The 15,388-nt window shown below is 38.2% G+C and overlaps 1 protein-coding gene across 1 annotated transcript in view; it reads left to right on the forward strand.

Moving 5' to 3' along the window:
• LAMA2 (laminin subunit alpha 2) overlaps positions 1 to 15,388 on the forward strand; it is a 528,196-nt gene that overhangs the window by 325,107 nt on the left and 187,701 nt on the right. The window contains exons 19-20 of the mRNA XM_070733489.1: positions 7,403 to 7,614; positions 12,450 to 12,556. Of these exons, the coding sequence (XP_070589590.1) occupies positions 7,403 to 7,614; positions 12,450 to 12,556 (319 nt within the window). The remainder of the gene's footprint in view (positions 1 to 7,402; positions 7,615 to 12,449; positions 12,557 to 15,388) is intronic.

Genomic DNA, 15,388 nt, shown 5'->3' on the forward strand with positions numbered 1-15,388 from the left:
ACACTGGGGTGATGGCTGTGCGGTTAGGGGGTGCTTGCATTAATTAGGTTAATTGGCTTACCTTTGGTCATTGGGTAGGCAGGTTAGGGGCGGAAAATTGGGTGGTTTAGCAACCGCGCGTTCTCCCTTGGGCATCTTTGGGGATGATTGACAGGTTCTCTGCAAGCTCATGGAGGGAGTTTCTGCCTGAGCAGCTGGGGGGAACCTGTCTTTGGGTCCTGCACCTTTAATTCCCCGATTCGGGTTAGCCGGTGGGACCCCCCTCATGCACAGCATGGCAGAAAAGGTCACAGGTGACGGCCTGGCCCTCACCTGGACCTTGCATCGAGATACGCCCATGTGTTGCCCAGGAATGTTTACTGGCATAACGTCATTTCCGCCCCGGAAGTATTTGTTTGACCCTGCAGGTCCAGTTCCGGGTCATAGTTGTTTATGCTAATTTATGCAAAGTATTTGAATAAATTATGCAAATTTATGTTAATAAAAATGACCCAATTTTAAATCCAGCTCTGGTGTCCGTGTCGTTACTCCGTCTCTCCAGCAAAACAAGAAACCAATCTGCTTATTTTAATGGTTACAAATTGCATAAAAATGCTCAAGGCACTTGCATTTGTATATTTAGAAAGCCTTCTATAGAAGCAATTAAATTAGAGTAAGTAATCACTTCAGAATTTTCATGGAATCTCTTAATGTTTTAGCATGCCAGTGCTCCTCTGTCATGTGTAGCTATTATACTAACTAATTTAGAAATTAAAATGAAGTGTTCTTCATTATTTTTTGCCTTGGAACCACAATGACTCCTTGAACTGACTTTATGACTGTTACTTTTTCAAGTGTTTCCCCCCTCTTGCCAAATCCTTATACAGTGGTACCTCAAGATACGAACCCCTCGTCTTACGAACAACTCGTGATACGAACCCGGGGTTCAGAAAAAATTTGCCTCTTCTTAAGAACTTTTTTTGAGTTACGAACCGGCATTCGGAGACTGCTGGGAAGCCGCGCGGCTGTTTTAAAAGGTGACATCCGGGCGGCGGGGCTTCCCAGAAGCCTCCCGGACGCCGGTTCGTAACTCGAACAAAGTTTGTAAGATGAGGCAAAATTTTTCTGAACCCCAGGTTCAGTTCGGGAGGTTGCTGGGAAGCCCCCCAGGCCGGCTGCGACCTTTTAAAACAGCCGCGCCGCTTCACAGCTGTCTCCCGAAGCCGAACGCGGAAGTTCGGCTTTAGCGTTCGGCTTCAGGAGACAGCTGCAAAGCGGCGCGGGTGTTTTAAAAGGTCGCAGCCGGCCTGGGGTGCTGGGAAGCCCCCCAGGCCGGCTGTCACCTTTTAAAACAGCCGCGCGGCTTCCCAGCAGTCGCCGAAAGCCGTTTTTTTGCGGGGGGGGTTTTGGTTGCACGGATTAATTGACTTTACATTGTTTCCTATGGGAAACAATGTTTCATCTTACGAACCTTTCGTCTTACGAACCTCCTCCTTGCACCAATTAAGTTCGTATCATGAGGTATTACTGTATATTACCCAGTGTTGGGTTGCTGTCCCCACAGGGGGAGGGGATGCAGTGGGGGTAATAAGTTTATGAACTATTTATTGAATACTTAATCGTTTTTTATTGTCCCTGCTTCTCTAGTAATAATAATAATAATAATAATAATAATAATAATTTATTAGATTTGTATGCCGCCCCTCTCTGCAGACTCGGGGTGGCTTGCAACAGTAATAAAACAATGTACAATGTGACAAATCTAATGTTTAAAAGAAAACATATTAAAAACCCAACATTTAAAAACCATGCAACACAAGCATACCATACATAAAACTATATAAGCCTAGGGGAAATGTCTCAATTCTCCCATGCCTGGTGATATAGATGGGTCTTAAGCAATTTACGAAAGACAAGGAGGATGGGGGCAGTTCTAATCTCTGGGGGGAATTGATTCCAGGGGGCAGGGGCCGCCACAAGGCTCTTCCCCTGGGGCCCGCCAGACGACATTGTTTAGTCGACAAAACCCAGAGAAGGCCAACTCTGTGGGACCTCGCTGGGACTCGCGCGGCAGAAGATGGTCCTGGAGGTACATACTAGTACCATAGTATGATCCTTAATTACTTTTAAAATAGGAAATAATTAAGTAGTATGTTTTTACACATAAACGCTTTAATTATTTTGATCATTATCTAAAACTGAACTTTTATAGCAATTAAAGAAAATTGAACTATTTGCCTAATCTGTTATCATACTGAACTTTGTGGGTTCAGTACAAACCCTTAAAATGTTACTGTGCTCCTCAACAAATAATGCTGACTATCATTTCTCCTTTTTGTGGCTATTCAAATAATGTGGCTTAATCAACTGAAAAAGAGTCCAAGCACCTATTTGAAAACTTATCTTGGTCTGTAAGCCACTCCCACCTAATCACATGACCTTTAAGCCATCCCCCCATTCACATGATTGTCAAGCCACTGCCATCTGGTCACATGGCCAGCAAGCCACTTCTACCCGGTCACATGACTATCAAGCCACACCCACACAATAAGCCACACCCACAATGTGGTAGTAAAAAATTTGCAGCCCTTCACTGACATTACTGGGCTACATATATGTGTTTATCTGGAGTGACAGTTGCCCATTTCTTCTGCTGCTTCATCTTTTCTTGTCTTATAAAAGGGACCATCATCTCATATTCCAGATGTCCTTTTATATTCTGTAACTACTGTATTTCCTCACTGTATCCTAAGTTAATATCATTTCTTATGGGGGCTCGCAGCTGGAAACTGACTGCGGGTTACTCACAAATCCAATTGAGAGAAAAAATCTCGGACAAGAAACTTGACTCTTTGGTGAGACAACCTGGATTTTTTCTTTGGTGAGGCAACCTAAATTAAATCCAGGATGACCCTTTTATTGAAAGCAAACAAAGAAAGGCAGGCTTCTATGATGCTACATTTCATATGGGTCAATTACACCAATTCAAACTCATAACGTATTAAGCGTACAAAATATAACCAATAAAAATCACACAACTTGTGCTACATTTCAAAGTGCTGATTCATGAGAAAAAGGGAAACAAGAGCGAGAGAAGGGCCCTATCAGCCCACCTCATGATATATAATGTTGCACTTTTCTTAGGCTAGCAGCAAAGAAGGCAAGATAAGAGTGCTGGGAAGGAGAATGTTGCTAGAGAAACTGGGTCATCATACGTGTCATGCTCAAGGTCTATGCTTTTCGCACGCACATTCCAAGACACTAGTTCCCGCGTTCCCACAATTTCTCCTTTGGTAAATGTGTAAAGTTTCTGCTTTTGTTGCCATCCGTTTCCCTCAACCGACTCATTACACATATACACACTCACGCTGCCTCTTGCGCATGCCTCTGGACTTCTGGTGAGCCCATTGGGCTGTTTTTTGCTCTCCCCAGGGTTCATGAAAGCCTCCTGAATTGGGTTGCTTTTTTTTCCATCCCCAGGAATGTCTGGGGATAGCAAAAAGAAGGCTGAAAATCAGCTGGAGCTGACATAGGACAATGTGTGGAACCATACCTGTCCTCAGATATGGTTTCGCATGTCACCTATAGCATGCCTGCTATAGGTTCGCCATCATGGGTATAGGGTCTCCTATTTGAGCAGGGGGTTGGACTTGAAAATCTCCAAGGTCTCTTCCAACTCTATTATTCTGTACTTGATATTCCTTTTCCACCTAGAGTTGAGTAAATCCACTCTGACTCAAAGTTGCTTTCTGAAATAATGCAACTCTCTCATTTCTAAGAGTGAAGCAGGCATTTTGCTTCTCTCTGATCTGCACAGGAACAAACTCCGAGGCCTTTTCTGGTATTTACAACATCTAGAAGAGGCCTATAAAGAAGTCTAGAAGTGCATAAAACAAATGCAAAGAACTTCCTTGAGGGAAACTCAGTTGCAGCTTACATTTAGGCCCAAAGTGCCTGATAGGTCCACATCCAAAAATCCTTGTTTATTTTCTATAGTTTTTCTTCAACTATCGTGTTCAAAAAAAAAGTAAGCACAATTGGATCTTGCTGCTCTCTAGAAATGACTACTGTTCAGTTATTTCAGAAATCAGCTTATTTATTTATTTGTTTGTTTGTTTGTTTGTTTATCTATTTATTTATCTATTTATTTATCTATCTATCTATTTATTTATCTATTATTTATTTAGTTAATTATTTATTTATCTATTATTTATCTATCTATCTATCTATCTATCTATCTATCTATCTATCTATCTATCTATCTATCTATTTGATTTTTATGCCACCCTTCTCTTTAGACTCAGGGTGGTTTACAACATATTAGCAATAGCACTTTTTAACAGAGCCAGCCTATTGCCCCCACAATCCATGTCCTCATTTTACCCACCTCAGAAGGATGGAAGGCTGAGTCAACCATGAGCCGGTGGTGAGATTTGAACCGCTGACCTATAGATCTACAGTCAGCTTCATATGCAGCTCAATAGTTTCCTTTCATTCGTATGGAATGAAATAATCCTTTATGAATAGATTAATAAAATTATTTGTGAATTAATACTGAGTGGTTTATTTATTCAATCTTTTTAACCCAAAAGTCACAAAATTAACTTTAAAAAGGGAATGATTTTATAGTTGTCAGAGGAAATGTGTACTTTTTATTAGATTAGGATTGCTCTTGATGTAACTAATGCTAAAAAAACTAGAAACATTGTGAAGAATATCTTTTTATAGCTTTATCTACATCTCCCTTCTAAATTCTTGCATTTTTATCTCATCATAAGACTTTTTTTCCTGTTAACATCATATACTTCATTTTCCACATTAATTATTTTTCCATGAATGTTGGCATAGTATATTGAAAGGAAGAATAAATAGTGGTTAGTTAATTATATCTTTAATTAGGCAGGATAAATTATATAATAATAATATTAATAATAATAACAGAGTTGGAAGGGACCTTGGAGGTCTTCTAGTCTAATCCCCTGCTTAGGCAGGAAACCCTACATTACTTCAGACAGATGGTTATCTAACATCTGCTTAAAAACTTCCAGTGTTGGAGCATTCACAACACTAGAAGTTCTGGAGGCAAGTTGTTCCACTGATCAACCGTTCTGTCAGGAAATTTATCCTTAGTTCTAAATTATTCTCTCCTTGTTTAGTTTGAAATTAGAGGGTTTGAAATGCTGAGAGGTAAGGAGAACCTAACAACTTTAATCTTCTGGAAAGTAGGGTCTTCTCTTAGGAAAATATGCTCCAGTGGAATGCTTGAATAGGAATATAGACCCCTTGATAGTATGCCAAGAGAAAAAAAAATGTATTAAATTTAGGTAGCAGAGCACCAAAGAGCAATACTGTATACTGTAAGTAGATTGCCATTTGTTGAAGAATGAGTTATGATTAGAAGTTCATGCATTCCACACATCCTTGGTGTGCTGTTATTACAATAGGCTTTGAAAAAAAAATTCTGGCATTATCGGATGAAAGACAAAGGCTAACGGAAAAAGAAAAAAAATGTAATGACGCCAGATAAGCAAAGAACATAATGAGTATTAATTGGAGGAATCTGCATTGTTCCAATATATTTCCAGTAATCGTATTGCATTGGCCACATGGGAAACTTTGTTCTATGCTTCTATGTAATTTAAGAACAAAAGAAGCAGACTAAGGCTCTAACCATAATATTGAGTTTCTAACTGTGTAGTTATATATTGCCAATCATGGAGACTATAGTCTTATGAAGCCATTTGTCTTCTGCCCTATCAATCTTTTTTTGAAACTGATCACTGAACAGGATTCATATGACCTGGTCGTTAACATTTTCCTCCATCCTTCTAAATATTACAGATATGCTCATTTTGTGGTAGGACTCCAAAGAGAATTTTAGCTACTATCCTGAACATATTCAGAATGAGGCTTTGGATTTGCATACATGTATAATTCAGAAACAGTCTTTATTATGGATAGAGATATAGATTTATTATGTGTAAAACTACTTCCTTGTCATTTTTCAAAGTTTATTAGGTTACATCTTAAACAGGGATTTTTATGTTGGGGAGGAAAATAGCAGTTTTCTAAGTAAGTTATGGTATTGTACCTTGTAGCTGGTATCTAGGCAGTGGTGTCACGTAAACTTCAATGCAAAGATGGTATTCCTGACGCTGATTTTTAATTTTTTTTTTAGTTCTTATGGCAAACCTTTTTTTCCCTTGGGTGCCAAAAGAGCATGTGTGCGCCAGTGCCCACATCCATAATCCAATGCCTGGGGAGAATGAAAACAGCTTCCCCTGCCTCCCAGAGGCCCTCTGGAGGCCGGAAATGGCCTGTTTCCCAACTTCTGGTGGGCCCAGTAGACTCATGATTCTCCTTCCCCAGGCTCCAAAGGCTTTCTTGGAGCCAGGTGACGGTAAAAACATCCTCCCCCATCCCCCCCCGAAGCTCTCTGGAAGCCAAAAACACCCTCCCAGAGCCTCTGTGCGAGCCCAAAATCAGCTGGCCAACACACACATTCATGTTAGAGATCATTTAAGGGTAACGGTTCACGTGCCAGCAGGAAGAGGGAGATTGTGATCCCGCTATATAGAGCGCTGGTGAGATCACATTTGGAATACTGTGTTCAGTTCTGGAGACCTCACCTACAAAAAGATATTGACAAAATTGAACAGGTCCAAAGACGGGCTACAAAAATAGTGGAAGGTCTTAAGCATAAAACGTATCAGGAAAGACTTAGTGAACTCAATCTGTATAGTCTGGAGGACAGAAGGAAAAGGGAGGACATGATCGAAACATTTAAATATGTCAGAGGGTTAAATAAGGTCCAGGAGGGAAGTGTTTTTAATAGGAAAGTGAACACAAGAGCAAGGGGACACAATCTGAAGTTAGTTGAGGGAAAGATCAAAAGCAACGTGAGAAAATATTATTTTACTGAAAGAATAGTAGATCCTTGGAACAAACTTCCAGCAGACGTGGTTGGTAAATCCACAGTAACTGAATTTAAACATGCCTGGGATAAACATATATCCATTGTAAGATAAAATACAGGAAATACTATAAGGGATGGACCATGAGGTCTTTTTCTGCGTCAGTCTTCTATGTTTCTATGTTTCTATATGGCTCCGCGTGCCACCTGTGTCACCAATGCCATGGTTTGCCATCACTGGCATAGCCCCTTCTTATTTTCCTCCTTCCACATTATTATCAAATAGAAAACATAGCTGGCATTATTTCAGCTGGTAACTTTGGTACTATAATCTATTATTGTTGTTGTTGTTTGCTTGTTTTGTTTTTAAATGAGGAAAGAGGATCAGGAATTGCTTCAGAGTATCCAAATGAAACTATTTTTAGTGCTTCCGAAGGAACACAAAACTAATCATTGTTTTATTCCAACAGGCCTAACTAAGTGTTTGAACTGATCTGTCTGTCACCCTAGGTGTGCAGAAGGCTATTTTGGACAACCTTCAAAACCAGGGGGATTGTGCCAGCCTTGCCAATGTAATGACAACCTCGATTTCTCCATTCCTGGCAGTTGTGACAGCTTGTCTGGAGCTTGTCTTAAATGTAAGCCAGGTACAACAGGCCAATACTGTGAAAAGTGTGCTGACGGATATTTCGGAGACGCTCTTGATGTAAAGAAATGTCAACGTAAGTCCTGGATACTTGCTTTCCCTGTCAAAATGCATTCATTCCCTGTAGGCACATCTTGTGAGTGTGTCAGACAGTACGTGCATTTATTTGCATAGCATTACATAGAGTAAATCCATATTACACAAAGCAGGGCCATTCAGATTGTTGGTTACCCCCACACAAACTCAATAGCCTGTTAATAACCTCGTGATCATGAATTATTGGTTTGTTTACAGAATGCCACCCATATTTTTACAGATTTGACCCTTACTCTTTTATTCCTCTGTACTTTAGTTTCAATGAGTTTTGGGCTTTCTTTCCCTCATGGAGAGTTATTATATCTAATTGTATATTATTCTTGCAGACCACAGTCTATTCCCCCTTTCATTATGGTACTGTGGTTTAAGCCCTTTTTGGAAGTGCCCTCTGCACTAAAAATGCAGATACAATATTATATGTTTGCACTTTTATAAAAATGGACTACCTCCATTTTTAGAGGAAATTTGGGAATAAATCACCCCTGTAAAATTAATCAAAATTGAAGTATATTTTTGTGATGAAGTCAGGTGTTCTGTTGTATGTCAGCTTTATATGCCAGAGGTTGAGGAGCTGCGGTATCCTAGTGTTGTGATTCAGCTTTAGGCTGCTCAGGGACCAGCTGTGTCTCTGCTGGCTCCATGCCTGGAGGAAGATGACAGCGCAGAGGAGGGGGCTGAACAGTCGGACGGGGGAGAGGAGAGTCAGGAATGGGATGAAGGAGAACAGCATGAGAGCCCCGGGGGAGGAGGGGGGCTCTCCCCAGCCAGTAGCTTGGAGTCATTAGGTGATGACGCACAAGCTGTCATTGACATAAGACAGAGACGTTCAGAGCAACGAAAGGAGCAGTTAAAGAAATATTTTCAACATTGAATTAGAAACAGCTGGGTTTGGGTGTGGTCCTCATCAGCAGGGTTTAAAAGGCAGGCAAGGCCTTGAAGCCATGTGGAGTGTTATCAATTGGAGTTGCGGTGACCTGTTTTGATTCTCAGCGTCTCTGATCTTGGCTCGTGGCCTCGCAGTCTGGAAGACTCGTGGGAGGCGTCTGTTTTCTATCTACAGCTTTGTCTTGGCAGTAAGAATCTGGTATTGCTTCATGGACTCTTCCCTTCGTGTATATATTTGAAGTTCCAGCGTTTTTCCTGTTTGTAAGGACATTTTCTGTTACCTGTGTTTTCCTTGAATTATATAAACTGCCTTTGCCTTTTACCAGTGTGTCTGGCTTCTCTTGTTGGGTTCTGCAGTGACCCAGACAGAACACCTAGTATGAAACAAACATTGCTAAACCAGTTGGAAACATATAGTCACTAAGGCTACAAAAATAATTTAGACAATTTCTCTGATTACTGCAATAGTGTAAAACTGGTATTTAAAGTGAGTAATTCCTTTCAAAGATTAGCATGCTTTCTTTGGAAGGGATTCTAGGTTATTTAGTATAAATTTAAGTATTTGTTTGTGCCAAATTTTTGACAGAGTAGAACCACTTCAGTGTTTTTAAGTGTTTTGCCAGGAAGTGAAAATGTTAATAATAATGCTAAAGGTTTTGCAGGGGACTGCATGGATTTACTGTAGACAATGCAACAAAAATACTTAATTACTTAAAACCGATCACATTCTAATGTGATGTATAAGATGATGAAAGGAATTCAAATTTTAAAAATAAGAAACTAGATGAAATGGAATTTGAAAAAAGAAAGTGCCACTAATTCTTACCTGAACTGTAGAGATTTTGGCTAATCTCTAAAAGGGCTAATCTATAAAATGACTCAAAATATAGTAGGAAATTCAGAGCAATTTGTTGATCACATGGTCTGAATAAATAGTTGGGAAGTTCTGTAGCAGACAAAAGGAGTATGACTCTCCCCAACATGACTTCTATGAAACTAGTTCCTTTTTTCAGTTCCTTTTTAAAGCTATACTGTATATATTGTGGAAATAAATAAATAAAGGTTGGAAAATAAAACAAAACCCTAAAGATGCTTACCTCTTCCTATATTTATTTCTGTGATACTCTCATCTGTCCATCATTAAGTTTTCTCTTGATCATTTTGCAACCACAGCTGTTGCCTGAAGATGGACTCTCTTACTATATTCTTTTGTCACCTCTGCTGCGGCCTAGAGGTGGAGCTCTTGCCTTGCAATCAGGAGTTTGTGAGTTCGATCCTAGGTAGAGGCAAATATAGGGTTTCCTGATGTTTGCTCTTCACCATTTCTGCAAAGGTGTAGCTCTGTTGAAAAAACACTCCTATTCCCCATTCCTATTTCCATAATAAAATATCCATTTTATATGCAAATGTTTCTAAGTATGTAGACAAGTGGTTTGTGTTGTGTCCTTCATTGCCTCTGTCTAATCTAGAGCTGTTAAGATATTTGGGGTGTTGAGATTCATCCAACTCCCGAACAAGTCTGACTCTGCTTAGATTTTGAGCACAAACAACATTTTGACACATTCAGACTAACATAAGAGTTTACGTATTAACAATTCACTAGTATGTCTGATGATGCTCCGAGTCTCCGGAGAGGGGTGGCATACAAATCTAATAAACAAACAAACAAACAAACAAACAAACAAACAAACATTTGTTAGATACCAACATCAAAGCCCCAAAATTTGATAAATCAAGATGGAATTATAGTTCCTTTCATTGCATTAATGTTATTTGAATCACAGTTGAACTACTCAACATTTTTCACAGATTCAGTTGTATAAGGTGTTGTTTTACAGATAAAGATGTACAAATAGTTTTAATTTTGTCAGTTGACTTATTCTTAGGTTATGTATGGGTTATCCATTTTTCATGGAATTTTGGTTAAAAATGCAGCGGTCATTGGCTTATTTGCAAAAATATATAGAATATGTTGTGGTTAGCTCTGGCCCAGCTCCTGCCCAAAGGAATGTGCAGGTGGATGTGGGGGAAACACCCACATGCCGCAGGCCTGTTTTGCTCCCGATAGAATCTGCCGATGAAGCCTCCTCTGACCAAGGAAGCGTGAGTGACAGAAAACAGGGGAGTTTGGCAGACAGCCCAGGAGGAGATCAATCATCTGTATCATCCTTGGATTCTGGACAAGAATTAATGACACATCCACGCATGCGTAGAGTGATGCATAGGAGACAACAACTGAAGGGTTATTACAAGAGAAAATGAGGCCACCTGTGGTTGGGTGGGGCTGCTGTAATTAGTGCTACAGATAAAAAGAACAGCATGCTGGTTTAGCCCTGTGGCAGTTTATCTGATTCATTGTTTCATCAAGATTGTGGTTTTTGTGCTGTTCAAGATTGTGTATGGACTCTCTGGACTTTAGAATTGGACTCAATTTCCCAGTTATTGGGTGAGCAATTGGATTGCATTTAACCTGTGCCTTGTGTGTACCAGAAAATCCCTTTGACATTTAAAAAGGGAGCTGTTTCTGTTTTTCTGTTTATAAAAACTTTTGGGTTTTCCTTTTATTGTGTGGTGTGTGTCTTCCTGGACTAATTACCCTGTAATTACGGGCGGTTGAAACACGCCGGCAGAACAGAATATATGGGTATTATCACATATACTCATGGATAAACCCATCAAGATAAGCCATAAACAATTTGCGACATATATTTTAGCATCTGAAAATCTCAAATTATTCATCACTCATGGTTATCTATGGCAGACATGTTCATTTATATCAGTTCAACTAATCATCTACATGCAACCATAGATAAACATTTTATTTTTCATTGCTTTGAATTTCATAAGAAAAATTATTTATAAACAACTGATTCCACATTCTGATTTATTGATAGATAGATTATGTTATCCATAGAAAAAACTCCTTCCAAGAGCAAATACCAGTTTTTTTAAGGAGATAATATATTTAGGGTTCATTTTAAGAAACACTGTCTCTTATTCATAAGCAACATTTGGAATGAGATGTTACTTGAAGCTAATAAGAAAGAAAATTATTCTGAGAACTAGATCTACTCAAGGGACAAAAAGTAAGGTGAAAAGATATTTAGTGAATGGTCATCTATGTTCCATTTAATACTTAAATAATATTAAATAATAAGAGGAAATCCATAGTCAGGTCAATAAAATTATCATTTTCCACCATAAATGTAAAGGTACTATACTACCTTTTCAACTTCAGCAATTTTAGGATGTTTCAACTTCCAGAATTCCCCAACTATCGGATGTACAAGCGTTTTACAAATCCTGACGTCGAAAAACATATTTGCACTTTGATATTATTTGACAGTTCCTATTTTCTTTCAATCTGATTTAGGAAAAACAAGAAAGTGTATCGGGCTGCCACAAATGCTGGTTGCGTTATTAAACTGCGTAAACTATAAGGTCATCATAGGGTCTGACACAAAGGAGCCATTAGTCTGCCTATAGATCAGATTATTGACTTCATTTGTTAGTTTTTTTATAACCTGGAAGCTACCGGTAAATGAAGAATTGTGTCTTTATGTGTTAGTTCCACTTCTTCAGCTCTTTAAAAGATGATAAATGAGAGAAAAACAATTTTCCTCTTTATTCCCTTGCTGGGTATTCTAGAGTCTTTTACTTGTATAAGAACTGTGGAGATTAGCTGGGTGACAGGCTGTAAATCATAAAGCAGGAATTGATTTGTAATTTATGAACATCGTCTGCTCTGGAAGTTGATCTTTTCTAGCCTTCTGTTCATTAGTGTAAAATAATTTAAAATGTTACAGGAGCTAGATGACTAAAGCTCTTGCAAAAGAGTGCCAGCAAATGTTTTATGTATACAGTATGACACGTATGTGTGCTATGGATTTCATTATCATCCAATTCCAACCTGTTCTTGTCTACCTTAAGGCTGCAGCTGCAATATCAATGGCTCATTTTCAGAAGTCTGTGACTCTAAGACTGGACAATGTCATTGCAAGCCCAATGTTCTGGGACGTCAGTGTAATCAGTGTAAGGTAAGAGGCCAGAATCTGATGCATATTTTTTAAAAAATATTTTTTTTATTTTTTCCACCATAAATACCTGTATGCATACCTATACCATAGTATCAAAACATACATGATTGTACATTTCTGTCCAAAATGCCATAAACAAATATTCTAATTTTGCACTTTTGTGCTTTTACTTCCTGTCTGTTTTCCTTCTATATTTCATACTACACTCCTCCCTCTATCTCCCTCTCTTCTCTCTGTCTTCTTTCTCCCTCTCCCCTTCCTTTCTACTTCCTCTTCCTCCCTCTTATCCTTCTTTGAGTACCTCTAATCCTTTTTATAGTTAACAGATGAGCAATTCAAAACCCTAACTTCATACCGACATCAGTGCTACTGTTAAATTTGTATATTTTCCTTTATCCATATTTATATATACTTACTTATTTATTTATTTATTTATTCATTTGTGCAATACACAAATACATAGACATGTAGTAATATATATAAGGGTAAAGTGAACTTAGAGGAGAGGATATATGAAAGAAAGAAAATATATATGATAGTGAAAGAAAGGAAAGACAATTGGACAGGGGACAAAAGGCACACCAGTGCACTTATGTACACCCCTTACTGTATTATTCTAGGCGTATGTACTGTTATTCTAATGCTGCCTCCTTACCTCCTGTTTTTGTTGTCTGGGTCTACCACCTTTCATTTTCAATTTTCTTCCAAATTAATCACTATAGCTTATCTTCCAGACATATGAATTACATCTTGTACCCCTTAATTTTAGGACGTACTTCTCCCTTACCTCAATTTATAGCTTTACTCATCATTTTTTAAAATTCTGTCATTTCTAAATGCCCTAAATTTCTGATCTCTTTTCCCGTATCATATCTCCCTTTCCACTTTATTACTCATTTTTTAATTTTAACTCATTCTCCATATTTAAACAAATTCTAATTTCTTCACTACACTTCCATCTGTTGGTTAATAACAATATCAACTTCCCAATATACAATAATAAAGAAAAAAAAACAAAAAACCTAATTATCTAAAATCTCTACAGCAAAAAATCCAATTTATAAATTATATAATCTTATATAAGGATCTATAAATATCATAGTTAACATTCCAGCAACCTGATAGTTAACATTTGAACAACTTGATGATGCAGATTTAATTGTTCTGTTTCCTATCTTTCATGGAATAGAAGAACTTTTCTATATACATAAAATGCCATTGATACTTTCTTTTCAGTCTTAAAATCTTAGCCTTCATTGTGTTACTGGAACACTTATGTTTGCTAAATAAATTATATAAATTACATTAAAAATATCCATTATTAGAATCTAAAACAAAATAAAATATATCATGGTTATTTTGTTTATGCTCTCAAAAGGGCAAGGAATAATTTTTGTTAAAAATATTGACATAAGAATTTACTTGTTTTTAAAACATTCAAGTAGCTGATCGGACAGATATCTTTTTTTCTGTGGTATGATACTTTCTCTTTTTTCTGAGATGGAATATCATTCATCCATATAGCACTATGATGGAGGGCGGTGGTAACTGTGCAATCTTATGTAGACTGTATTTCCTTTGTAGCAAAGGGTAATTGTATTATAACTAACCATTCCAACAATGGTGAGCAAGTGGGTTCTCCAGACATTAACCTATGATATGAGTTAAAAGCAGATATTTGCACTTTCAGCAGAACTATGCCATGGAGATGTCAATTTTGATATACACATATGCTATATAGCACTATGTATATATAAAATGTATTTACTTGCCTTTGATCAAATGCTCTTAGGAAATACTTACTGAGAAGATTTTTGATTTTAAATTATTTATACTATGTAGAATAGTGACAGTGAACTTTTTTTCCCTTGGTTGTGGAAAGAGACTGAGCGTGTGCTATCACACATGCGCGAGTGCCCACACCCATAATTCAATGCCTGGGGAGGGCAAAAACAGCTTCCCCTGTCCCCTGGAAGCCTTCCGGAGGCTGCAAATGGCTTGTTTCCCAACTTCTGGTGGGCCCGGTAGGCTCGTGTTTTGCCCTCCTCAGGCTCCAAATGCTTCCCTGGAACCAGAATAAATAAAAACACCCTCCCCCTGGCCAAGAACGCCCTTCCAGAGCCTCTGTGTGAGCCAAAAATCAGCTGACCAGCACACACACATGCACACATTGGACTAAGCTAGGGCAACGGCTCACGTGCCAGCAGATATGGCTCCGCATTCATTTTCATTTCATTCATTCATTTATTTAGATTTGTATGCCGCCCCTCTCCGCAGACTCTTTGCATGCCACCTATGGCACCCATGTAGAATGTATCATTCGATCTAATCTTCTTTTCCCAGATATAAAAATAGGGAATAAATAAGGAAATAAGAAAAAGGAATAACTCCGATGCCTTTCTGAATCCTGACAATATAGCGATGAGCACAAAGTTTATTAAGCATTTAACATTAAATTACTGATATGCTCCTCATCAGTGAAGATGCCTAGAACACATGTATCTTGATTCTAATGATAGACAGTACTTTTCCCCCCCTCATGAAATATAAATGGTTAAAGCTCTTGATATTAGGCCTTGGAGCATTTAGAATCGAATGTTGTAAAATAGCTTGAACAAATAACCAAGTATATCTTGGAGCTAATAAACAGGTAATTAGTTTAGAGAGTAATTATGAAATTAGAGTGTAACTATAAAGCATGAGTGCCTTAGGGAATATCAATGTTTGTTTCTACTAGACATTTATCTACATCTCCTGTATGGCTGTTTAAAACCGAATAGCTAGAAGCTCCAGAAAGGATCATCAGTATTCCAGAACTTTAAAGATGAAATT

Source organism: Erythrolamprus reginae, chromosome 1, assembly GCF_031021105.1.
Source record: "Erythrolamprus reginae isolate rEryReg1 chromosome 1, rEryReg1.hap1, whole genome shotgun sequence".
In the NCBI taxonomy this organism is placed as follows: Eukaryota; Metazoa; Chordata; class Lepidosauria; order Squamata; family Dipsadidae; genus Erythrolamprus; species Erythrolamprus reginae.